Raw genomic sequence first — 25211 nt, 5'->3', positions numbered from 1 at the left:
AAAGGAGTGCGTGTAGTTGATATTCACGAAAAACGACATAACACGTCCGTAAAACCTTATTTTCAGTTGGGTCAAAATTATAAGAATTATACCATATGACACACAAAATTAAATTTTCAGCATTTTTCGTTTATTTCCTTATTATAATAATTGTATCATGTAAAAATAGACGAAAGGGTAGTTTCTTAACAGTTCTGCATATTACAATTTACTTGAAATTGAATGGTTTGTGTTAAAATATGGGTGTCCATTTCGCCCCGTATGTTCATTATGCCCCCAATCCCCCTACTTTCGAAATATAATGTAACTATAAGTTTAAGAAAAAAAAATTAAATTTAAGGATTAAATAAATTTCACCTAAAAAATCAAAACTTTTGTATTAATAAGTTTTTTTTTTGTTTCCAATATAAGGGTCACAATTGAAAACAATGATCTGCCTAAATTAAAACTTTAAATATTTCGCATACAATTTTTCCCATTTTAACAAGTTATTTTCATCAAGTGTTACATCACAACTAGGACAGAACTTGTTCGCAGCGAATTTTCTATGAGCGCTTCCTTAATAATCAACTGAGAACATTCTTTGCTAATTGACCATTTTCAATAATATACATCACATCAAGCTCAAAGATGCTCTCCATATGTTTTCAGGAGTATTGAACATGATTATTTTGGAAAGATCTTCAACCAGACCTTTCCAAGTTGTGCTTTCTAATAATCACTAAAAACCTGTTTACCGGTTTTCAATTGAACTGCATACCATCGAAATGTTGTTACATCACATAATTTCTGACATCTACTGTTAATATTTTAATTAAAAGCTCTGCTCAGGTGTTCATGCTATCTACTCGTTGGTGCCGATCTCTTTAGAAACCTTTAAGGTGAAGCGGCGTATAAGTCAAAGAATCATTAGAATCATCATTGATGTAATAGTAGTAGTGTCACCTTTCCATGTACATTTTCAAAACAAACAAACAAAAAATATATAATTTTTGTTTAGCATATTTTTATGTAAACACACGAGAAATTCAGTAATTTGACGAGTATTGAAAATCAAAATCTGCTGTTTAATCGTACATATCAAAAGAACACATTATGATTTATTGACGAGCAACGGAACTTCTCTGTTTGATGTTGAATTCATCGCATATTTTTGTTATGCATCGGCATTATTTATGTTTGCAGGAGATGACGGTGTTGCCAGGTGGTAGGTGACTGATTTTTATACGAATTGTAATATGTTCGTTTTCAGAATATTTGCCGCATATTATGAAGCCTTATAATTCTTCAAAAAGGTTATTTATAACAAGATAACTGATTTAATGAAATTTCCACGATTTTTGTGATCAATTCTCATTAATTGCAATGAATTTATGGAAGGCATCCTTGACATCACTGCGCTTCACGATCGCGATGATTGTGCACGTACGGTGGTGTCGTTGTCGTCGTGGATTTGCTACAAGTGAAAAACGCCGCCATCATATTTGATTGTTGCGGTTGATAAAACTATAAAAATTTTCAGTTCCCGTTTGAAATGTGTTCCTTTATGGAAAGTAAATTAAAGATTTGTTTAGTGAAAGTGTTGTGAACGCAATATAAAATCCAATACACTCATTTTTAATGCAGAATTAGGTAAAGCACCTTCTATTTGCAAGTGAAGTTGTGTGAGGCAATGAAATGCGGCATAAGTTTGGAGATTTTTTTTGGGAATATAAATCTCAAGTATATTGTCACTAAATTGACAAAGCTGTATCTGAAATTTATGATTATGATTGGAGTACCATCTAAAGCATTTTTCTTCGAATAAAATATCCATATAATCAGGCGATGAGCCGTTATATTTTATTGATGACGCAAATACCAATACTATCATAACATTATGTTAATGTTTTTGAAAGAAGCCATTTTGTGATGACGCACCAAAAGGCCTTAAGAAATGCCGATATTTAATGAAAAAGTGTGTAAATTTTCAGAAGTGCAGTAGATATCGCTAATTATAAGTAATATAATGTGTTTGAATCTGCTCATTTGAAATTACTCATAATGCCAAACGAACAGTATTTCCAACGATTTCACGCTAAATGACCTTACGCCAAACGTCTGTGTGCGAAACAGGGTACAAGCCTTCAAAATTATGCAGAATTAGTAGAAAACCGCTTAAAGTATTAAAATTTTGGCCGTCTTCGAACCACTCTGCCATGATCTGACGGAGCTCACCGGAAACGTGAGATGGGTGGGGGTAGGTTTCTATTATTAGCATCCTGTTCGAGTTAGTTCAGTTCCGCTGTATTGTGAACACCCGAATGTCTGTGTAATTTGTGTGTTCTCACGGTGAAAACGATATAGGTAGGTCAATAGAACTTGAACATCGGAACATGCTAGGTATTGCGGAATTGCAGAGGACAATAAGTTTGTCGAACAGATTTACCTGAATTTTGAATCATGAAGCAAACCGGCTAATCCGGCTCTTAGAATGTTCAATTAATTTGATAATCTGCTTAGTAGCCACACATTCAACGGCTTCAAGGGAAACGAATTATTTTTCAAAAGGTATTTTAAATCTTACCAAACATGGGTTACCACAGCAATGTTACCCCAAATCAGCTTGTTGAAAAAAAAACAATCATAACTTTTTTCAAACATGTTTAAAATATTCCGAAAATAAAATGCAGTACCAGAACTTGCTGTAAAAATATAAAACTTGCATTTCCATTTTAACATGAAAAGAGAAGAAATATAAAAAAACTGATCAATGTTACCCCGTCACTGTAAGTTCATTTAACCTTCCTTGGGCATTGGGGTCATTTTTGGCCAAACGGAAGGAGCTGTAACTTTGTAGAGAAAAGATATAAAAATCTGAAATTTTCTGACTTTTCCTAACTTCTGATAACAAACATAAAATAAGCCTTTCAGTGACCTCTAGAAGTGACACATTAAGAATCAAAAATATCCCATGACTTTGGAACGTTGTCAAACATCTATTTTCGATCCGATTCTCGATCTTTTAGCTTTTTACGAAATATATGAAACCGGAAAATGAAACCCTGTACATTTTTTGAAAATATGGACAAAAGGGCACCTGGAACCTGTTCCAGAAGGAACTGGGACATATCATAGCCAGAAGTGCATACGCATGTATGGTACCATGGTTCAAATTTCATGATTTTTCGTTCCGATTTACAAGAGCACAAAGGGTACAAACAATCCGATTTAGCCGGATTTGGTAGGAAAATTCCGAAACCGGTTCCAGTAGGGCGAAAAGTGAACATTTTCAGACCATCATAAAGTCCCATCATGCGACACCTCAAAATTCATAATTTTCAATCCAGATCTCAATAGACACCATGCAAAAAACCAAACATAAATTTCTTCTTGTTGTTCCCGGCATTACATTCCAACCGGGACGGAGCCTGCTTCACAGCTAAGTGTTTATATAAGAACTTTTACAGTTTACAGCTATCTTTGCCGATTGAACATTTTTACATATGTATATCGTGTGGCAGGTACGAAAATATTTTATGCTCCGGGAAGTCGGGAAAATTACCAACTCGAAATGATCTTCGACCGATGCGATTCGAACCCATGTCCCTCAGCTTGGTCTTGCTGAGGAGCTGCGTGTTTATCGCTACGGCTATCTAGGTCTCACAAACATTACATTATTATATAGGAATCATTTCCATTAGGCCAAATTAGGAAAATTTGATAACATAGCTAAACGGCATTATGCGACAAGCCATTATTCATGTTTTGTTCTTATGAGTAAAAATATGTATGTTAAAACATGGCTCCAGGAAATCCGCAGAAGTTCCTTCAAAAAAATTACTGATTATAACTTCAAGTATTCCTCCCTTCTTCAGAAATTCTTCCTGAGATTTCTCCAGGAATTACTTCAAAGATTTCTCAAGGGAGAAATTCCTCCGAGATAATTTTACAGATTTCTCCGGGAATTCCATTCCAGGATGAACTTTCGATCACTATGATTTTTAAGACCTGCTCCAATTGGGCTCCAGGAATACCTTCACCAATTTTGCCAGTAGTTCCTGCAAGGTTTATTCCAGGGGTTTCTGCAGGAAAATCTCTACAAGGATTTTTCGAGAAAATTGGCAAGGAGTTTCCGTAGGAATGCCTCCAGTGAATCCTTCAAAGATTCCTCAAGGAAAAAGTGTACTGAGATTTCTCCAGGAGTTTCTCCAAGAATTCTTCCAGGAAACCTTCCAGATATTCCACCAAGAATTCTTCAAACGATTTATCCTGATATTTTTTAGCGATTCCTTCAGAGACTCATTCAAAGATTCATCCAGGAAAAACTCTATAGGAATCCTCGCAGAGATGTCTCCAAGTCGTTCTCCAGAGGTTACACTAAAATAATCTCTTCAAGGATTACTCTATATACATCCCATGGAATCCTCCAATGATACATGCAGGGATTTCCCCATATAGTTCTCTCCATGAGTTCCTCGAGGGATTGCTCCAGGAGTTCCATCAGGAATTCATCCAGCGATTCTATACTAAGGAATACATCCTATAAAATCGCTACGTGAATTACTCCAAGGAATTTTCCGAGGTAATTTTCCATCGATTACTTCTGAAATTTCTTCAGAGATTCGATTTGACCTTCTAAAACTTCCTACCAAGAAATTTCTCCAAAGATTAACCATGGAATCATCCTCCGAGATTTTTATCAAAAAATGTTCTAAGAATTTCTCCACATCCGAAAAATCTCTACCTGGATTCCCCTATGAAAATCCCTTCATGGCTTCCTCCAGACATTTCTACAGGAGTTTCTCCCTCCATGGATTCATCCAAGGATTATCCAGGGATTTCTCAACAAAAAAACTCTGCAAGGATTCCTCCCACATAATCATCACAGTGATTCTTCCAGGGATCCTTCAAGGATTACTCTAGAGATTTCTCCATGGATTCCTCTTGAGATTACCCAATTAATACTTCAAAGGTCATCAATTGACCCAGGCTTTCATTAATTCATTCAGCAATATACCCAGTAGAGTGGTTCAAAAAATGGTTTTTTTTCCACATCGCTTATTCGATTCAGGATCAAATTCCGAGTGTCCTCCCAAAATTTGAGCTCATTTGGATAAAAACTGAGACTTCACAAGCCCTTTATAGTTTATAGACTGCACAAGCCCTTTATAGTATATGGCTTTCATGACCCAATCCGTTTCATATCTGCCAGATTTAACGAAGTATTTCACGTATTCGACTTTAACATCTCTACAACCGCGTTTAAACGCCGATTACAAGGCTCATTACCGACTTTGAACAGGTGAGTTCCTCTCCAACAACTCTAAAGGTTGTAAATGGTGCTACCAGATGTTTTTTTTTCTCTCATTCTCGATTACGATTGTCGCCGAGTCTTGACCAGAGATCATCGTAATGTTTCCTGTAGACCACGATGTTTGGATGGATGGATGATGCACGAATAGTTTTTAAGTTTTATGATGATTGACAATGTTTGTAGAAAAGTAATTGTGATCGTATTGTATTTAATGACTTTGTTTATAATTGTTACTGACAGTGATTGTAATGTTTATGTAGAAAAGATATGAGGTTTTTACGCCTTTTTGAGCAAGTCGCGAGTTGTTGGTCTACTCAAATCGGCTTTTCCTCATCAAACGCTTCATTAAGCAAAAGCAGATGAAGCTAGAAACCAAATAAACAAATAAACAAATATGGTAAATACTATGGGAAAAGCAAACAATTCATTCAATCGGTCATAGTGTTTGCCTATGTGCTCTTGGGGATTAGAACTATGTTGATACTGTGAGATACAATAATAAGCTACAACTTTGCCGAAGACCATTTTTAAATCGGACGCCCTGGTAATTAGTTATTAATTTATTTCAATGATTCAATTTTCAGATTTTTTCACAAAAATTTCGTGAGTGCTTTTCAAAGAATATAAGATTACGATTCTAATGACTTTTTGTTTCAAAATTTTGGTCGATCCAATGCTGAGGAAATTACAAATGTTTTTTCAGTGTGTTTTTTGAAAAAATGTCACAACTTTAAGTTAAAATTTTATATACAAAATTCAAAAAATGTTTTTGGAAAAATACTTACGAAGTAAGAATAACTCTTTGTCTTTCAAATGCGGCTTAGAGAGTTTCAATTGGAAGCGTAATCACAGAGATATAGACAGAACACTTTTGTTTTTGAGGGGGTGAACCCAAACTTTTGCACGGGAGTGTATGTTTAAATTGCAAAGCAATTCTCGCTTTCTTCATATTCCCATTTGTTATATACTAGAAAAATTTATTTCAATTTTTCGGATAGAATTTTGACAAACAAATCTTAATAGCAATTTTATTAGGAATTCAAGCTTTTTAGTTCTATAATCTAAATGTATTTGTATGTATATGAGTTTCTGGAAAATCGTGAGAAAAGCTATACTCTATATTATAAACGTTATTTAGTTGTTTTCAATCTTACCGTTGCTGGGCTTCCCCATTTTGATGAAATCTCCTTTCGACTGCTCAGCTGCGAATCAATTTTTTGGGAATCCCTTTCGTCCAATGTCCCTCACACAAAAAAAGTCACAAACCCGTCGATTCAACCAACTCAAATAATCATCGCACTAAATTATCCCACTTGACCAGGAACCTGTTTACAATAACATTTTCAGCTCGACACACAAAAAACACACGTCATCAGCCAATAATGCGCATCTTCTGCTCACAAAAGTGGCGGTTTTGTTAAGCACTCACTCGTGGCGGCCCAACCTCCGCTGGAAGGAAATCACTTAATTCAACGCCTTCTCACTTGGTCTAATTAAGCTCATTCCTTCCTCTCAGATTAGCCGCGCCGTGAGATTAGTCGGCGGTCAACGTTTCGTCGCCAGCCATCAGTCACTCAAGTCAGTCAACCGAATCTTGAGACTGAGCCATGCGTCGAATGTCAATACGTCGAATGGACAAAAAGTCGAAGGGACAAAACGTCGAAAGCAGAAAATCGGAATTGACTAATTTAGATGATTTGTCCCTTTCTACGTTTTATCACTTACATCGTTTTGGCATTCGCCGTTTTGCCGTTCGACATAACGCCCCTGCACCGAGCCGAGCGTGCCTAGATTGAGTAGATCACTGATGAACACGATATCAATTCAGTTATAAAGCATCATTAGCGCAGGCAAATTGTCGTCGGCATTGGAAAGTGTGAGATACCTACGTTACTCTCGTGCCGGATCGTAGAAAAATTGCAAACGAGAATGAGAATTTGTGCGGTGAGTTCACTTGCGAAACCAGTTATTGGTACTTGCTGAAATTGATCCCGGAACTTTATCGGTTTACTATGGTGGTTAACCCTTTGAATGCCATTGCTTTTCCGTGGAGTTAAACGTACAGTCAAACCACCATAAGTCGATATCTGAAGGGATCATCGATACATGGAAATATCGAGTCAAGGGACAGAAATACTTTCGAAAGCTGTTTGAGGAGACCATCATAGAAACTATGAAGTTTTGTTTTAAGTATGGTTCCATTAGTCGATATCGAATCTACCTTGAATTACTTTGAATTTTCTATTGTTTCACTTTTTTAACTCTTTTATCTAATATAAAGAAATTCATTCCATTTCTACAACAGGTTGGGTCAAATCGTTGCACCTCACCAGCCACCACCCCGTTGTCAATCGTTGATGTTGGAAGATTAATTTCCTAGAGTCACGCTTCGGCGGATAAGGCAATATCAATAAGCTCGACTGCGCTGAAGCCAACGGCGGCTGTTGTGGTGCTGAACACAACTCGACTTCGAGGGCCTACTCCTCCTTCAATGATTCATCAAATATTATTACAGCACAAATAAAAGATCGATTGAGACGCCGATTGCTGTTCGACGGTTATGGAACTATTAGGAAGAAAAGTAATCGTGATTGATATGTATTTAATGTTCGATGAGCAGCAATTATCTTGTAGGTTTGCATTTCTTGGGTGCGTTAATCAAGCGTGCAATTTTCAAATAGAAAGAAAGGTTTTCCGAACTTTCGTAATTGAATTAAAATAGAATTACAAAACTTGATAATTCTTGTTCGAGATTCCATTCAACAATTGCACTATTATAAACAAAATGCCAAGGGAGAGTCCACTTGGTCAAATGGTTCTTCAAAAAGACATTGCTACGCGAATGCATTTAGGTAATCATATTTTTCAAAGCTTTCCTTCGATTATCGTCAGTCTTAAGAGTTGTGTTAATTACGGTTAATACTTACCCAATTTAATTTTTTGAAGTCTAATTTTTATCTAGCATGAGCCCTAGATACTTAACTTAACTTTGAATTAAAAACCTTTGGTTTATGTGGGAATAAAAGTTGTTTTTGAAGCATTTGGAAAAATTTAACATTTTTGCAGGTATGAAGAAAATATATTCAAACTTTTTTGCAATCAGTTGACACGAAGGCTTCGTCCTTTGGTGGAGAGGTCTGTGTCATCCGCAAACAAAGATTTTTGACATCCCTGGGGTAACTCAGGTAAGTCAGATGTGAAAATATTGTATAATATTGGTCGCAAAATGCTGCCTTGAAGAACACCAGCTCTTACAAAAAGCCTTTTAGACTTGGAGTTCTGATAATTAACCTAAAGTGTACGATTTGACAGATAACTTTGATTTAGTCTAATAATGTATGTATGTTGGAACATTGAAGTTTTTGTAATTTTACAATCAAGGCTTCATGCCAAATACTGTCGAATGTTTTTTCTATGTCTAGAAGAGCAAGACCAGTAGAAAAGACTTCAGATTTGTTGGAACGAATTAAATTTGGTGCACGTAAAAGTTGATGAATGTCCATGTCGAAATTCGAACTCTGCGAAAATTGGTTTATCGTTGATTTTGACCATCATTCTGTTCAAAAAGTTTACTGATCGAGGAATGCAAGCTAATTGGACAATAGCTGGAAGCTTATTCAGGATTTTTATCTGGTTTTAAAATTGGTACCACTACGTTTTTTTAGCCTTTGTCAGGAAAAATGCCAACTGAAAACATTTGTCAAACATATCAACCAAGAATTATAAGCTACTCTCAGGAAATTTCTTGATTGTGATGTAGAATTCATAGTTTTGAATTATTTAATAATAGTTGTCATTTTTCCCATATCAGTCTCCCAGGAATTTTTGTAAACGTTCTCTTGATTGAGAATGTTTTCGAAATCCAAAGTAACTTGATTTTCTATTAGACTGATGAGTCTTAAACTAAAATTGAGCGCGCTTTCAAACTGTATTGCAAATTTTTGGGCTTTTTCGCAATTAGTTGATAGTATTTTGTTACCCTCTCTCTAAAAGTTGGAATCTACTTATGATGCATTTTCAATATATTAGATATTTCAAGACGTAGACGTAGAGCCAGATTCCAATTATGAGATTCTATTTCCCGTTTTAATAATTCTGAAAAATGTTCTATAATTTATTTTTGCAGACTTTGCCGTATAACTTTCACAGCATGATCACGAGTGTGTTGAAATTGCCGTTTCCTCGCCTTTGTAAGACGGATAAAGATTTATGGACCATCTTCTATACAGGGGTTTTCAAATCGTGCTCCCCGAAGCACTTGGTGCTCCGTGAAGCCTTGGCAAGTGAAGACATAAAAAATGTTGAAATTCTTGGTAAAACGTTATAAACAAAAATGGTTTTTAACGAGTATTCACATACAAATGTATGCACATTTTGTTAAAAATGTTATAACTTGTTCACGAGCTTTTCAACATTTTTGATATGTTTAACAAAGTTGTTCATTATCTTAAAACACGTGTTTTAGCTGAACATCGCTAATTTTTATCTCCTTAAGGAAAGAAGTTATCGATCGATTTCGGTTTCACAAGGCTCATTTGGTTGATAGTAAAAACGCATGAAAAGACTCTTATAGACAAAAGTTTTCATCACTTGCCAGAGGGGACGATATGATATTTTCATAATATGTAAGGGTCATCTGCGCCATTTTGCGCCGGAGACAGGTATATGGACCTGGAGTGGATTAGGGACAGAAGACAAAACGTCGAAACCCAAAACGTCGAATGCCAAAACTTCGAAAGGGACATAACGTCGAAAGCAGTAATTTTTCAAGGACAGTGTTGCCAAGGAAAAAAATGGTTGCGATGCGAACGGTGTTGAAAACAGCAAAATTTACAATTCTCATCAAAGTAAGCAAGGAACAAATTTCCAGAAAGATGTCAATCCAACATCCATTTCTGACCAGACAGGAGCAGTGTAGCAGCTCAAAATAAAGAGGTAAAATAAAAAAAAAATGATAAACGTATGAAACAGACGTTTAGCTTTCGTTTGCTGCTTCTCTAAACTCACATAACGGCAAAGAAAATCTCAAAAGCATTGAACAATTTTCTTTTTTATACTCTTCGTGGGCGAACCAAACCTTTTTTCCACTAGATGCATCAGAATAAAAATAAGCTCAATAAGCTCAATTGTTTTGTTTTTTTTTTATGAATATTTTACAGTAAAACATATTCTTAAAAATAAATGCAGCAACTTTCAGAAGGTGGATTGGATTTGCTACTGGTTGAGCTATTTGTTGATAAATAGTGTATTACTTTTTCTTTTAAAAAGCACTCATTCTTTCAACAAACTAGTAACAAATTATACATCAAATTTACAACTAAATTTTTGACAATTAGTGAATCCTATATTCTTGAAAAATATACTCATTCTTCTTTCGAATAAGAACAATTGAATCGATTTTTTATTTTGATTATCGGAAACAGAAATCCTGTACTTTCAAATAGACTTAGATTTTCTTGTCAGCATTGATTTTTTCTTGTGCAGAGAATGTCAAATTGTATATACCGTAATCCGGGGTAACATTGATCAGAGGGGTAACATTGATCGGGATTACTCATCTTGTTAAACGTTCAAATATAGATTTATTGATGAAACATTTTCGAACCATGAATGGTGCCTCTCTTTCGTATATTCATAAGCTAATGATAATTAAGGTTTTTGCCAAAATTGCGTTTAGTTCATGCGCAAATTTGTCAACTTTTTGAAACAATGATTTCTATCATTTTCACTGACACTAGCGAAAATTCATGTCTCACATGAGTTCTGCAGACGATGTGATCAAGGAAAATGCGGTTCTTACTAAAAATGGCATCGCCAAAAACGATTCCGTTGTCAAATCTTTCATAAGTTTATTCAATTAGGCAACATTAACTAATTACTATTACGAATGTAGAATTTCCTTAAGAAATTGCCTACTTTTAGGCGTATTCCGCGGTTCAAGGTGTTTTTAATTTTGAAATAACTCAAAAAGTAAATGACTTGTAAGAGTTTGGTCTTCATGTTCGGCTTCAGGGGCCCTGATTTTAGTAAGTAACGACATTTCCAATATTAGCGAACGTTGTTTACTTGGGTGATCAATGTTACCCCATATCAGAATCAAAAAATCACTTAAAACATTTATTTACACATGTTTAAATCTTTCGAAAAACAAAATAAAGTACATAAACAGGAGCGGTGGGTGCCAGTACTTGTTTTAAAAATATGAAACTTGTAACATTTGTATTGTGAAATGAAAAATTTAAGAAAAACTAAGAAAAATGATCAATGTTACCCCGGATTACGGTACACCAAATAGTAAGAGCAGTGCAATCATTAATAGAAAGTTTTTATTTAAAACATGTCCTTTCTATGTTTAGTCGAGCTTCTCAAGCACGGAAGCGAGCAGCATTACCAGTCGATCCACCGAGTACTGCTGAAAGTATGAGAGGACGAAGAATTGCCCGACGGCTGGTTGGATGGCCTCATCCGCCCTATCTACAAGAAAGGGCACAGACTGGAGTGTGCCAATTACAGAGGAATTACCCTGTTGAATTCGGCGTACAAAATTCTGTCGCGCATCCTGTTTAACAGACTGAGACCGCTCGAAGAGTCCTTCGTCGGCGAATACCAAGCTGGTTTTTGTGAGGGCCGTTCGACAACGGAACAGATGTTTAGCTTGCGAATGATCCTAGACAAATTCCGGGAGTATAACTTGCAGACTCACCATCTGTTTATTGATTTCAAGGCGGCGTACGACTCAGTGAAAAGAAATGAGCTTCGGCAGATAATGTCTGAAAATGGTTTTCCGGCTAAACTGATTAGGCTGATACGTGCTACGCTGGATGGTTCGAAATCAAGTGTTCGGATCGCAGACGAGGTGTCAACCTCGTTCGTGACGTTAGACGGATTGAAGCAGAGAGACGCACTTTCGAATTTACTGTTCAATATTGCACTCGAGGGTGCTATTAGGAGATCTGGCGTGCAGAGAAATGGCACTATTATCACAAGATCGCACATGCGCCTTGGCTTTGCGGACGATATAGATCTAATTGGAATCGATCGCAGGTCAGTGGAAAAGGCCTTCGTGCCTCTGAAGAGGGAGACAGCGACGATAGGCCTGACTATTAATTCTACCAAAACGAAGTACATGGTTGCAGGTAGAGATAGAGTCAGGCATGGTGGTGTAGGTGCTGAGGTAGTGTTTGATGGGGATGTGTTTAAAGTTGTTGAAGAATTTGTTTACCTTGAAACACTTGTGACATGTGACAACGACGTTTCCCGCGAAGTGAAAAGACGTGTTACGGCTGCGAATAGGGCCTTTTACGGACTAACCAGCTTAGGTCCCGCAGCTTGCAAACGGAAACGAAATTCGCCCTGTATAAAACATTGATTCTTTATTTTTTTATTATATTCCCATGAAACATATATGAAGATAATTGTACAGGAGTTTTAGGAGTTATAAAAGATAAAAGTCTCAAAATAAATATTTTAGAAAATTAACCAGGAAAAAAATCAGAGAAAAATTCCTCCAAGTAACACTATATACAACTTCTATATGTAATGCAAGAATGTAGTAACATGCATGTGTATTCCTTTTTTTATTTAGAGACAAATTTCTGAGAAATTTCTGTCATTATATTGAACGGTAAGCTTTTCTACTAAAATAATGAATACTATCTGAAGTTGCCTTAGCATAAATTTCTTAAGGAATATGTGGAGACGTCCTAGGTTAATTCGTTGCTTGAGTTTTTTTTTATGAAATGGTTCTAAAGAATTTCCGGCTCAATTGCTCAATTATAATAATTGGCTCAATTATGCAATTATTATGTTAACCCTAAGAATCATTCCTAAATGTATTTCTACCAAAAATCTTAAAAGAATCAAATTTTTTGATCGAACTCCTGATGTAATCAGAGGAATTCTTAAATGAATGCTAGCTCATACGTTTTCAGCAAAACAGAGCCATTTTTTAAACTTATATGAAGGTCCAACCACGGCTCTCCAGAATGAGACTTTTATTCTTATACATGTTAACAATTTAAACTTATCGTTGACGCTTTAAAATGTTTCAACACAAAAATATTGAACTTGATGTCTGAATGATAAAATTGGAAGGTATGCTTACAATTCCTCTCTAGTTAGGTAGGAGAAAGTAACAGATTAAAATAATGTAGAGTGAGAAACAGAATCTTGACACATTAAAAAATACAAATTTTAAATAATAGTTGTATTTCGTTTCTATTTCCATGTGAAAACTGCCATAAAACATGATATGACGATTTTCGCATTTTTTATGGGTCATACTGTATTATTATTTTTATAAGCATTATTAAAGAAAATTTTGGCCCGTGGCAGTATTCTTTGATATATTTTTAAAGTGAATTGAGGAATTTTGGGCTACCTTTGAAACAATCCCTGGAAAAACGCTGGATTTTGATTCTGAAAGAATCTCTAGAGAAATTTGTTGACAACGTGATTACTGGAGTTCTTAGGCGAATATTTTGAGGAAGTATAGCATTTTCTTTTAAATATATTTCTGGAGTAGCTTATGAACAAAACTTTCTCATTATAATGGACGGGTATTAATCGGAAGGCTTGAATCCTGATACAATTTCGGAATCATTTGTTACGGTTTTCTGAAAGGATCTATGGATGAACCAATCGAATAATTTCTCAAAAAATTTATTATCAGATTACTAGTCAAGTATTTGTCAAAAATATTGGGATATTCATGTCGAATTCTTAATGACATCTGTAGCAAATTCTAAACGAAACCTTAAGATAATATCCACGATTTTTGGCAGGTACCAGCATTTTTAGGAAACTGCAAGCATTCTCCAAGATGGTTATCATGACAAAGTAAATTAAAAAATCAGAAATTTGTTAACATCTGCTCACCCCTTTTCTCTGACTACGTCCATGACAGTGTTAGTAATAATTTTTCAATTGAATAAATAAAACGACAATAGATCATTCCTGTGCGAGAACTAATCCAACAATAATACTCCTGCAGCTTCATTAAGGCACTAAATATAGTAACTCCTTTCAAGCGAGACACACTTATTAATCAATCAGCGAATGCAAATGTGTACGAATCCACTCATTTGGTTCCACAAGTCTCGCCCACCACAGCAACTAACCGGCTTCGGAAATCTCATACTATTTGCACGTTTCCGCTAGCTTCAAGCACTCAAGGTGTGAAGTTAAACTACAGCAGCCTCAGATACAGTCTCCAATGTCGCGAGTATCAGTTAAAAGGAATCAACTTGTAATTAGTTATCCACACCGAAAGATCTCTCAGCATTGAACAGACCGTTGTCAAGTATGCGAGAATTCAGCTATGACCACATTCGCTGATTGGTTTTTAACGATCTTTGCGATCGGCAAAATGTAATTGCAAGTAGAGGTACCCCAACCTTGGGGTCGAACATGAACTGTCCGTCTAACTGTCGCCGGTCCAACTCAAGTACCACAATTGCGGTCAACAGTGTGACGACGACGAATCGTGAAAGATTCAGCTCAGCTGCATAGATCGTTGTGCACTAGGGTAACCCATGGTGATCAAGCTACAAAAATCTTAAGTTTCAACCCCCAAATTTGTTCGATTGGATCTCCAAAAATACTGTGAATACTTGAGCGGAATCAATAAAGTGGCCTTAACGAGTTTGTATGGAGAAAATCAATCACATATGTGAGTAAGAAAATAAAAATACTAAAAATAACAAGTAAGACGAACAAATTCCGTCAATTCTAATATTTTGTTTATCTAGTGACAGATAGGTCTGTTTCGTCTGCGAATTACAGGCTTATTTAGTTTGAGTGCCCATTTGGACGTACACATTTGAGGGGTGTAAGTTAGGATGTTTGTTAAGATTTTCACAGCTTGATATTTTTCAAATAAAATGGGTCACCTTAGACTGCACTGATGTGCCAAGTCAATTATGTTCGATCGGTCGGCAGTCCCCTGCAGCGATGCAGCACCGGAGAGAATCAGTTGAACCTTAACCTTGGCCAAACGTTTTCTCGCGCGAATCATTTTTGGCACTGGTCATGGATTAATGCCTTTTAATGGTTACCGGTCCAACCGGCGATTTTTCTTCACCTGAACAGTGATTTATTGATCCGCTTCAGACAGAACACGATTAACTGGGCGTAGTACCGGTTTGTAAAGGCTGAGCTGATGTCTGCCAAAAAGTAAGATAAGAAACAAAGTCGTTTCTGTCGCCGGAAGACCTTGAAAAATCATCGTTTGACGAGACGGAATATACGTTTCAAATGCAGTTTCCTTTTGTTGCTGCGAATTGATTAATCGTTGTGAATTCTTCACTGCCATAACCATAACCGTAAGCTTTGGAAGAAATATTCTTGTAGAATTTCTGGTGCCGTTCTCCCAACATAGTCAGACAGTTGGTAGGATTCTAGTTAGCGAAACAGGTTTCATCGAGAACATGACCATGAAGATATTGGCGCGCATTGACTTCAGCAAGCGGCACTTGTGGGCGATTAACATGTCGATTCTGCTAACCTGTCACGGTTGAAGTGTCTTGGACATTTTAAACTGAAACTTGTATTGAAATCAAAATTCCATGTAGGTTAACAAATCTGCGCACCATTTATTCAAAGGATAGCCTTGTGTAGCTCTTTTTATACCAACATTACCATTAATAATGAACACTCCCATGCAAAACTTTGGGTTTACCCCCTTAAAAACATACAAAAGTGTTTTGCCCATATCTCTGTGATTACACATCCAATTGAAATTTTATGGCGCATTAAAGAGGGTGAACCCAAACTTTTGCACGGTAGCGTACATATTCCTTATTCAGATGTGGCTTGCCAAATGAGTTCTATTTCCATCGAGGGGATCTATTCGGCATAACAATTAATTCGAGAGTAAAAGCTGTAAATGTGAGAAGATATTCTTTTTCTGAAAAGGTTGCACAAGAAAAGACAAAAATGTGTATTTTCACAGCACCTTAAACATTGTAGAACATTGTAAAAACGTAAAAATTCAAATTTAGAAGTTATGAAGATAATAAGATAATATGAGTTTTAAGGGTGTGCTCATCATTTTTACCCCTAACTTCGTCAGCGTAAGAGATAGAGCTTTTCCGTCTTCGACTTCCATGAAATGATGTCGTCTAAAATACTTCCTTAGACATTTTTCAATTTTCACTATAAATAAAAAAGTTATTTTTTTCTCAGTGTATATCACCTTGAGTGAAATTTTTTCAGTGTCTAAATGAAGAACACAACAAAAGATGAAACTTTGTAGAACATGTCGAAACGCTAATGATTTTAAATATTTAAAACACCCTGCGAAACATGCTATTCAAAATTTTAGTTTGTAGTACGTAAGATCCACTTGAATGAAAAGTTTTGTGATATCTCCTAGCAGGACATTAGACAGTTTCACAAAAATAAAAATTTCTGGGATTCAACCAGTCACCCCCTAGTCCTAGTTGCAATACTTAAACAAACTACCAGACAAATTTTCATCCAATTTGGAGAAGATTAGGAAGTGCCTCAAGTTAAATTTGTGTTTTTTGGCTATTTTTTACTTTCAAAAAATTCTTACGAGAATTTGGAAAAACTAAAATCAAAATAAATACCACTAATTGAACGTATCATAAGTACTTTACAACTTTTGAGAACACTGTATGCCGATTAGAGATGGTTTTGACCTCATAAAATTGATTTCTGTTCATTAAAGTACCTGTAAAACATACATTTCTCTACAGTTTTTGTTCTACGAGATTCTTAACCTCATGCTCAATCATAAAAGTTCAACCGTAGTATCATTCCTTTGTCATTTCTGAACATTATTGTAGTACATCATTTTTGTATCCGAATTACAGATAAATTGTAAAAATCGTCGGAAACACGACATTCCTCATTCCCCTGCATTTAGAGCTGCTGCTAAATGGCGCAATTGCTGACATGTTAGAAAATGGAACATAGTAGCTTTGCTTTTTCAATGATGGATGATGATTGTAGAAAACAGCTATCAAATGTCATCAATGCAGTCGTGTTTCAAACAACATTCGCATTTGATGCCAAGCAATTGCATATGTGATATAGCCCCGAGGTCAAGTTTGGTCAAGTCAGAATTGGACCAAACCTGCTCCAATTCAGACGCCCCATATTCTAATTCGGACCACCCTAAGTGTTATTTTTTTTGCTATGGTAGTCATAAACTGAGATGAGACTCGCGGAGATGGTCTTCTTTTTCTTCGATGGCTGAGTTTTTTCTTACTCCACTCAGTGTTTACATCAATCTTGCGCAAGCCGTTCAAACTTTCACATGAACATCTCAGCAAAAAAAAACTATTGAGTTTGCTTCGCACCGAAGCATAAACGGCCTTTTCAGTAAAATTTCATGCCATTAAATGGAGCATACATTATAAATAACTAGTCTTGTGTTTAGATTTATCAGCATCTTTATTTCGAATTCAATACTTGTCACTTTTTCAGCCATAAAAACGGCGGGCTGCATTTGACGTTTTGTGACAGCGGAATCTGGGTTGCAAGTCTCTCTCAGGTTATAAAATATAACTACGATTTGTTTGGTATCAAAGCTTCTTAAACTTCTTATGTAAGCTAAAGCATAAAAAATAAACTCAATGCGTGAAAAATTCAATTTAATTCGAATCAGAATAAGCTAAAGCAAAATGAGAATTTCTTAAAAAAAAAACGAGGGTGAAATCCAAAACTGGTTCAAAATTAAGTACAGTCAACTGTTTCATACTCGATTTTAAACGTTTTCCGGCGGGCCGCTCATTGTTATTGTTCAAAAACCTAGCATGACATGTGAATGGCGCTGATCACATTTTTGTTGGTGATGTCGTTCCCGTCTCTTTTTGGGTATTATTATACCACACTGAGAAAAAACTACACGTCAAGATCATGTGTTTTACTTATAGAATAGCGCAACGAGGAAAACCAAATGACTTGAGTATGGGGGCTATATGGATTTCGTCATTGACTTCACGGTATAATAACATGTGTATCAACATTAGGTTGTCATGTGAAACAAACATGAATGTCTAAATATTAAATCATGAAAACCAACTGATTTGCTTATTGAATTCGAAATGTAGTGGCTTTAGATGGTCATGCGTGATAGAGCATGAATGCCATGAGACTGAAAGCTCACTTAAATGTTTTTTTTTATCATACAAGAGAGGCAGTCACAAGCGGGGCGCTTCAAATCCATAATTTGGGAAGCCCGGTATTAGCATATTTCATTTATTCGAAGCTGAAAGCTAGGAAAATCTGTTAGTGGAATCCGATTTTTATCTAACACCATACATTATATACAATGCTGGAAGCAATGCATTTTATTCATAGTAAAAGTAGGAAGTAATGCATTTTATTCACTCGGACATCTTCTCTAATAAAAAGAAAAACGAATCCGCAAATTCTCCTCTAGCACTTTCAGCTTCAGAATTTGTTTCTTCTCTTTGGAACATGACGATGACTGTCGCTCGACACTATCACTAACAATTTAGAAATTTGGAACACGGAAATCGACAACAAGCTCATCGTTTTCAAATCAACCAACTTGAACATGGTTAAATGACGCATACGAATTTGAAATGGAAAGCTTCAGGAACTTATGTGGAAAACTATGGGATTCAACAACATTGGCATTGAATTCAGACAACATTGTCGGTTGATGAATCAGTCCATGAAACTAAACTAAAAAATTAAATGTGTAACACACACGTAGTTTGTAAGAAAATCGATATAGACGTTCATGAATCAATCCATAATTTTAAACACACGGATCAAACATGTGGATTTCTATCAGTGTAGGTTTCCATGTTTCGTGTTACCAGTACCGTCGTTGGGGGTGACAATGGGTCAAAAAGGGATATGTGCGAATTATTTTTTGAATAACTATCGCAATTTAACTCCAATAAACTTCAAATTTGGCGTGTATGTACTTTGATGGTACATTAACAACTGTTCAAAAAATTGAAGACAAATATTTATTCACAGCGGCACCACAAGTGAATGAAAAATGACCCAATCTCACCCCATAGAGGGGGTGACATTGGGTCACTGTAATTAAAATAACTTGTTTTTGAGAATATGATTTCAAAACCATTCACAACTGAAAAATATTGATGAAAAACGATGCAAACAAGACAAACAAATATCTAAGATGTTTCACAAGTATGATAAACCCACTTAAGAGAAAGATTATACAGAAAATTGAAGAGCTATGAGAAAAAATATGTAAACCCAACATTTATCGTCAAGTTTATATAAATTTTCTTGGTTTTTCCCTCAAATTGTCTTCAAAGTCTCATCCCCATTGCTATAAAGCCCATTCAGTTTCCCCAAAGGTGTTCTGAAACAGTGATTATTTTAAACCTTCGCAAATAGTTAAATTTCGGTGCGACATTCCACGATCAATAAATTTCAGGCAGAAGTTGACGTCATAATCCCAGTATTTCAGCGATCCAACTCATTTGTACTTCCGTGAGATGTTTTTATAATATGAAAACACTGATAAATAATCAAATTTAGGAAAAAAACACCCTTTTGATAAAAATTTACGATGTTGCTGCGCACGAAACACAGTTGCTGGTTTGAGAAGTTGTCAAAATGCGTTATATTGTTATTCAATGCACGGAATACTCAAGTAGACTTGTTTGATGTTTCAGAGATGCTGTATATAGAAAGAATAACACATCTTAATGAAAAAAGAGAGCACCCGGCACCGTAAAATGTCAAAAAAGTGGACTTGGAATTTCATTTGCTATCGTTCTTGCTTGACCCAATCTCACCCCCATTTTCAATGTTTTAGACATCGTACCGAAAAAAATGATTTTTTTGTGGGAAAATTAAACAGATTCCGGAAAATACCTATGATGTGTAATGAAAAGACTTTCAACATTCTACTAATACAACGATACAGGCTAGAGTACATGCGTGATACTTTGTACAGGAGAAATTTTATGTTGTAAATTTTATCTAGTTTCAACATGCAAGTTTATTGATGTAGTAAACAAAAACTACTATTTCTAAAAATGTATATTGTTATTATTTATGTGCAATAATATGTTCCCTATCATATGAATTATTAATTTTAATGATATCAGCGTTATTAGCTGAAATATTTCACAAAACATATTTTTCCGTTTTGACCCAATCTCACCCCCTAGACCCATTGTCACCCCCATCGACGGTAGATGAAATGAATTGTTTCCTAACGACTGATTTACTTTCACATGCGAAGATTTGTTGCATGAACACCAGCGGCTATGGACCGATGCACGAGTTCACTAATTTGACGTTTGAGCGGTGCCGAATTCACTCGTTGCCATGGCGACATAAATAACACGGCACCGCTCAAACGTCAAATAATGAACTCGTGCATTGGTCCATTGATAAATAAGCTTCTTCCAAATGTGACACTAGAAAAAATGTAAATAAATGGACCCGCCAGCAAGTTTCAAATCTGGTAAACAAACGGAAAAAATATAATTCGAAACGTCTCATGAAATGGCTTATTGTATATGAAAGATATCGAGATAAAGAACACATTTTTTTTAGCTTTTCGTTATATTGACCAAAAACATTCATAAAAGCCAACTTTGAATACAGTAAAATTTCAAACACATTAAAACTTTGGATAAAAATGTCGGGTTGATTAGGTACTTGTACGGTAAACTGAAAGAGACAGCATCGAGTCTCAGGATATCAAGTTAGACATTTGAGGCTTAAAGTACGCTATATTAAAGTGATTATAAAACGAAGCCAAACATCAAATTTTCAAGCTCAAAACACATTATATCGAGTAAGGTAAAGTTAACTGTATTGTCCTCAGCACTCTTGAACGTTTTTTTTTGTATCGTATTGTCAAACTATTTTAGTAGGCTGTATCCAAATTAGGCTGGAGAAACTTTTCAAGTAGCCGGTTCATGCATTCCTTTATTTTTAAGATATTTTTGGAAGACTTTTTCTTGACCACACCAGAAACAAAGACATCATCGATCAGCTCTTAGAATAGACTGAGTGCTCGTTGAAAATCAAGAGGTCCCTAATGGACCATATAAAAAGGTCCGGTTTGGACCAACACACATTTTGCGATATTCAAACTAGTTGAGCACAAACAGTGCATAGACAAATCAAAACCATATGGTCAAACAAAAGTTTAGGCTTGGGGGATTCGATTATTAAATACAAGTCGGACTCGAGTATCCGGAGTATCGATTTTTTTTTCACTCAGGATAATCGAATCCTCCGGATAATCGAATCACTAAGAAAAAAATAAAATCTTCGATAAAAGAACTTACATATTATTTTTTTTTTCGTTGTTTCATTTATATGATGTGGTGGCGTAGCCAGAAATTGTTTCTAGGAACAGTAGGGGTCTTTTCAAGAAAAAGAAAATTTTGACCAGTATACACAAAAAAAACACTTTTTCAAACCGCCCCTTTTCTTAAATACAGTATAGGACATATAAAATGCACCAAAGCCGTTTTCCCATACAAAATGGTCTACTTCTGAGAGCTATATCTCCGCCGTTTTTTCAATCGATTCTTCTCATTTTTTCTTTGACGAACTAAAAATAACCTCAATTTTTAATAACTATTGAAAAAATTGTGTGAAAACTATTGGTTCAAAAGTTACAGATAGGTTAGGTTAGGTACAGATTTTGACATAAAAAATGCACCAAGGCGAAAAGTGATGTATCAGAAAAACTATGCGTCGTATCCTTTCGGTGTCTTCAGCGCATTTGGTCTTTATCACTCAATGAACAAATGCGCTGAAGACACCTAGATGCTACGAAGCGTAGTTTTTCTGCTACATCACTTGGTGCATTTTTATGTCAAAATTCAACCTATCTGTAACTTTTGAATCAATAGTTTTCACACAACATTTTCAATAGTTATCAAAAATTGAAGTTGACCATTTTGTATGGGAAAACGGGCTTTGGTGCATTTTATATGTCCGATACTGTACATTCAAAACTGCAAAACTATTCATCTTTAATATTAATTTATCTCAGTTTTATGCATAAAAATTGAAAAACAAGAACATCAAAAAACAAATTCCAGATAATCGAGTCTAAAATTCCGGATGATCGAATCCCGGATAATCGAGTCCGACCTGTAACACAGAAAAATTAGAGAACTTTTGTTTCTTGCAGAAGCTTGCAAATGATGCTAAGCGAAAGCAGACTAGAGCACTTCTAAACAACAAATTAATGTACAAATCAAACGAATTAACTGAAAGGCGTCAAATTTATTGTGTTAGATCCAAGCCTGACAGTTCGCCGAAAAACGGTACACATGATCTTACAATAGCGAAAATATTAAAGCGAAATGGTTTATGGTCCGAATTAGAACAGGCTCCAAACTGGACTAGGTTCCCCTATTTAAATATATTTGTTTTATGTATATTCACTTTTTCGAATACTCTGTTTCACAGGTTCCCAAACTCCCACCCAGCCGTCATGCGTATTCTTCGTGACCTACCAGTGAAAAAATGTTAAGAAATGAGTTTTGCATCAAAGCTTTCGAAGTCATTCGTTACTTTGTCGAAAGATCACAAGGTGTAAAAGACATGCAACAAGTACACATAAATTACACCATTTACGATATTTTTAAATATCATTGATACTCGTTTAATTATTACTGTTAACCTCGTAATATTAATTTGCACCATCACAGAACAACCATGAGAAAAATCTCTTGCGAGATCATGGATCATAGATATATGTTTTTAGTTTCATTAACTAGAAAACTATTATTTGTAACAATAGGGTCCTAAAGCCCTGTCCCAATTTTAGTGCCAAACGCTTAAGTTTAGGCCAAAAACACATGTTTACTCAATTTTCTAATGTTTTCCGTTGGTTTAAGTCCAAAAAACATTTTTTTAGATTTTGTCACACCCTTTGGCTTAAACTCAAATTTTGGGTGTATTTTGTTTTCCGTGTCCCTTCCAAATTGTCAGATAGGAACAACCCCCGTGTTAAAACTCTAACCCCTGTGGTAATTTTGTCGACTAAGCGAACGTCAAACATGATCAAAAGTGTTAAGGTTCATATATGGACCAAATTTTTAAATTAAAATTTAAACATTTTATAGCCGTTATTTGAGCGGGAAAAATTGCTATAGTAATTGCAGTAACATGCTCTTTCATGATATTAAGTAAAAACAAAATTTCATTTAAAATTTTAGGACCCAATTATTGTTAAAACATCAAATACATTGTTTTTCGGTAGTTAGCAATAATATTTAGTAAAGTGTTTATGAGTTGATATTTTTTCTGTTTATGATTAGGAATCGTTGAATAGCTTTCATTGTGAAGTTCTTTGAAAAAAATGTTATTCTTGGTGAAATTTACTGTATTTTCTAAAGATTCACACATAAATTGAGCATTCAAATCTAAAAATCTATCAAAACAGCTCTGATGGGAAGTAAACAATGAAGTAATACGCCATATCCCAATTTTAGGAGCAAGATATGTTTTAAGCAAAATATTTACTTTCACGGCTATTTAAGGATTCAATTGTTAAGAATTCCAATTTTATATATTTCTGAGCGAATTTTAAATGCTAAACTCAAATATCTTGATCATAAGTATCACTTGATTTTTTGCATGATCACTGTAAAAAATATTTAAATAAATAAATAAAATATATTTCAAATCATTTACACAATTCGATGAAACCTTAAAAAATTATAAAATACTGACTTTGATTTTTTACACGACCCTCCAGATAGAAGCTCACGACCCACAGTTTGGGAAACTATATTCTGTTTTAATTTTTTATATGTTGGAAGTGGTGAGCGTACGGTTAGTGCCGTCGGGCATTTAAGCGCATCGTGTCAAAAGAAAAATAAAAGTCGTAAAATTAAAACCATTGATCAATTTAGAAAAAGCGCAGTACGATAATAATATTTACTAAGATGAAAAAGGAAATTTGGTCCTAGCAGGACAACAATCAAGGTCCCATTACGAATTCGAAACTGGCAACTTTGGCAAAGAAAGCTCTCAGTTAATAACTGTGGAAATGCTCATAGAACACTGAGCTGAGAAGCAGGCTCTGTCCCATTGAGTACGTAATGTCAAAAAGAAGAACAATCTCTGCTAACAAGCAACTTCACGTAACATAAGTATAAGTTATCCCAATTCACATTCCAATGTCCCAACTCAACATCTACGCTTGGCTCACTTTATCGGCCGATTTTACACCTCAAACACGCGTCACTAAAGCACTATAAACGCCGGTAGTCGATAAACCACCCGTGAGCAATAGATTGTGAATTACAGTTAATTTTTTTCTACCAAACCACAAACCACCAGGCCACCGTTTAAAATTTGTAACCTTTTCCGAAATCACCACCCAGCGTCGAACGCAACGTGTGTTGAAATGCGCGCGCGAACTCGATCGCAGACCCACAAACTTAACCAGAGTAGGGACCACTAAACTTGTGCGCGTTGAGGAACCAACGACCGATTCGCGCGAGAACAGAATTTCAACTAGTGGCCTGGCGAGGCGTAAAGCTCCACCGAACTTCCACTCCACTCGCATTATCGTAACGCCACTATTATACGATACGACGCACAGAGGAGTAACCGGAACAAATTCGTTATTATGATTTCAAATTGAAAAAAATGAGATTATAAACTCAGTAATATTTTTTAACATAGTGTCTACAACACGTGTAATCGACCATCACCGATTTCAACCAAATTTTGGTCAAATGTTCATCATGTTGAGCAAAAAGCCCAATTTGTATGCCTATCGGGCGACCCCTTAGCCCATGGGAAAACTCTCCCGTGATTCAAATTTGCAACCCTAGATTATGCTTATAATCATCAAATTATATCTTCGAAACTATCGGACATGGATAAAACGACCTTCGACAGTGTTGAATTTCCATTTTTAAACTTCAAACCAATTTTTCAT

General features: G+C 35.5%; 1 protein-coding gene and 1 long non-coding RNA gene across 9 annotated transcripts in view; one reads left to right on the top strand and one right to left on the bottom strand.

The window, feature by feature from the left end:
- LOC5572892 (sodium-dependent dopamine transporter) overlaps positions 1-25211 on the bottom strand; it is a 116246-nt gene that overhangs the window by 67581 nt on the left and 23454 nt on the right. Inside the window, exons 1-2 of one of the 8 annotated variants that reach the window (XM_021840520.1) lie at positions 24570-24766; positions 6451-6621 (exon numbers count right to left, since the gene is read on the bottom strand). The exons of 1 other annotated variant lie outside the window; for it this stretch is intronic. In XM_021840520.1, the coding sequence (XP_021696212.1) occupies positions 6451-6469 (19 nt within the window). In that variant the 5' untranslated portion in view covers positions 6470-6621; positions 24570-24766. Of the gene's footprint in view, positions 1-6450; positions 6720-7021; positions 7041-24569; positions 24767-25211 lie in introns of those variants that run through there. 6 more of the 8 variants (XM_021840517.1, XM_021840521.1, XM_021840518.1 and 3 more) reach the window with 6 other exon arrangements.
- LOC110675451 lies at positions 7040-7834 on the top strand. Its single transcript, XR_002499506.1, has 2 exons — positions 7040-7240; positions 7602-7834. It is a non-coding gene; the product is annotated as an uncharacterized LOC110675451 (long non-coding RNA).

This window comes from Aedes aegypti, chromosome 2 (genome assembly GCF_002204515.2).
Source record: "Aedes aegypti strain LVP_AGWG chromosome 2, AaegL5.0 Primary Assembly, whole genome shotgun sequence".
Lineage (NCBI taxonomy): Eukaryota > Metazoa > Arthropoda > Insecta > Diptera > Culicidae > Aedes > Aedes aegypti.
The sequence above is the reverse complement of the archived record's forward strand: the minus strand, read 5'-3'. Positions and strand labels throughout refer to the sequence as shown.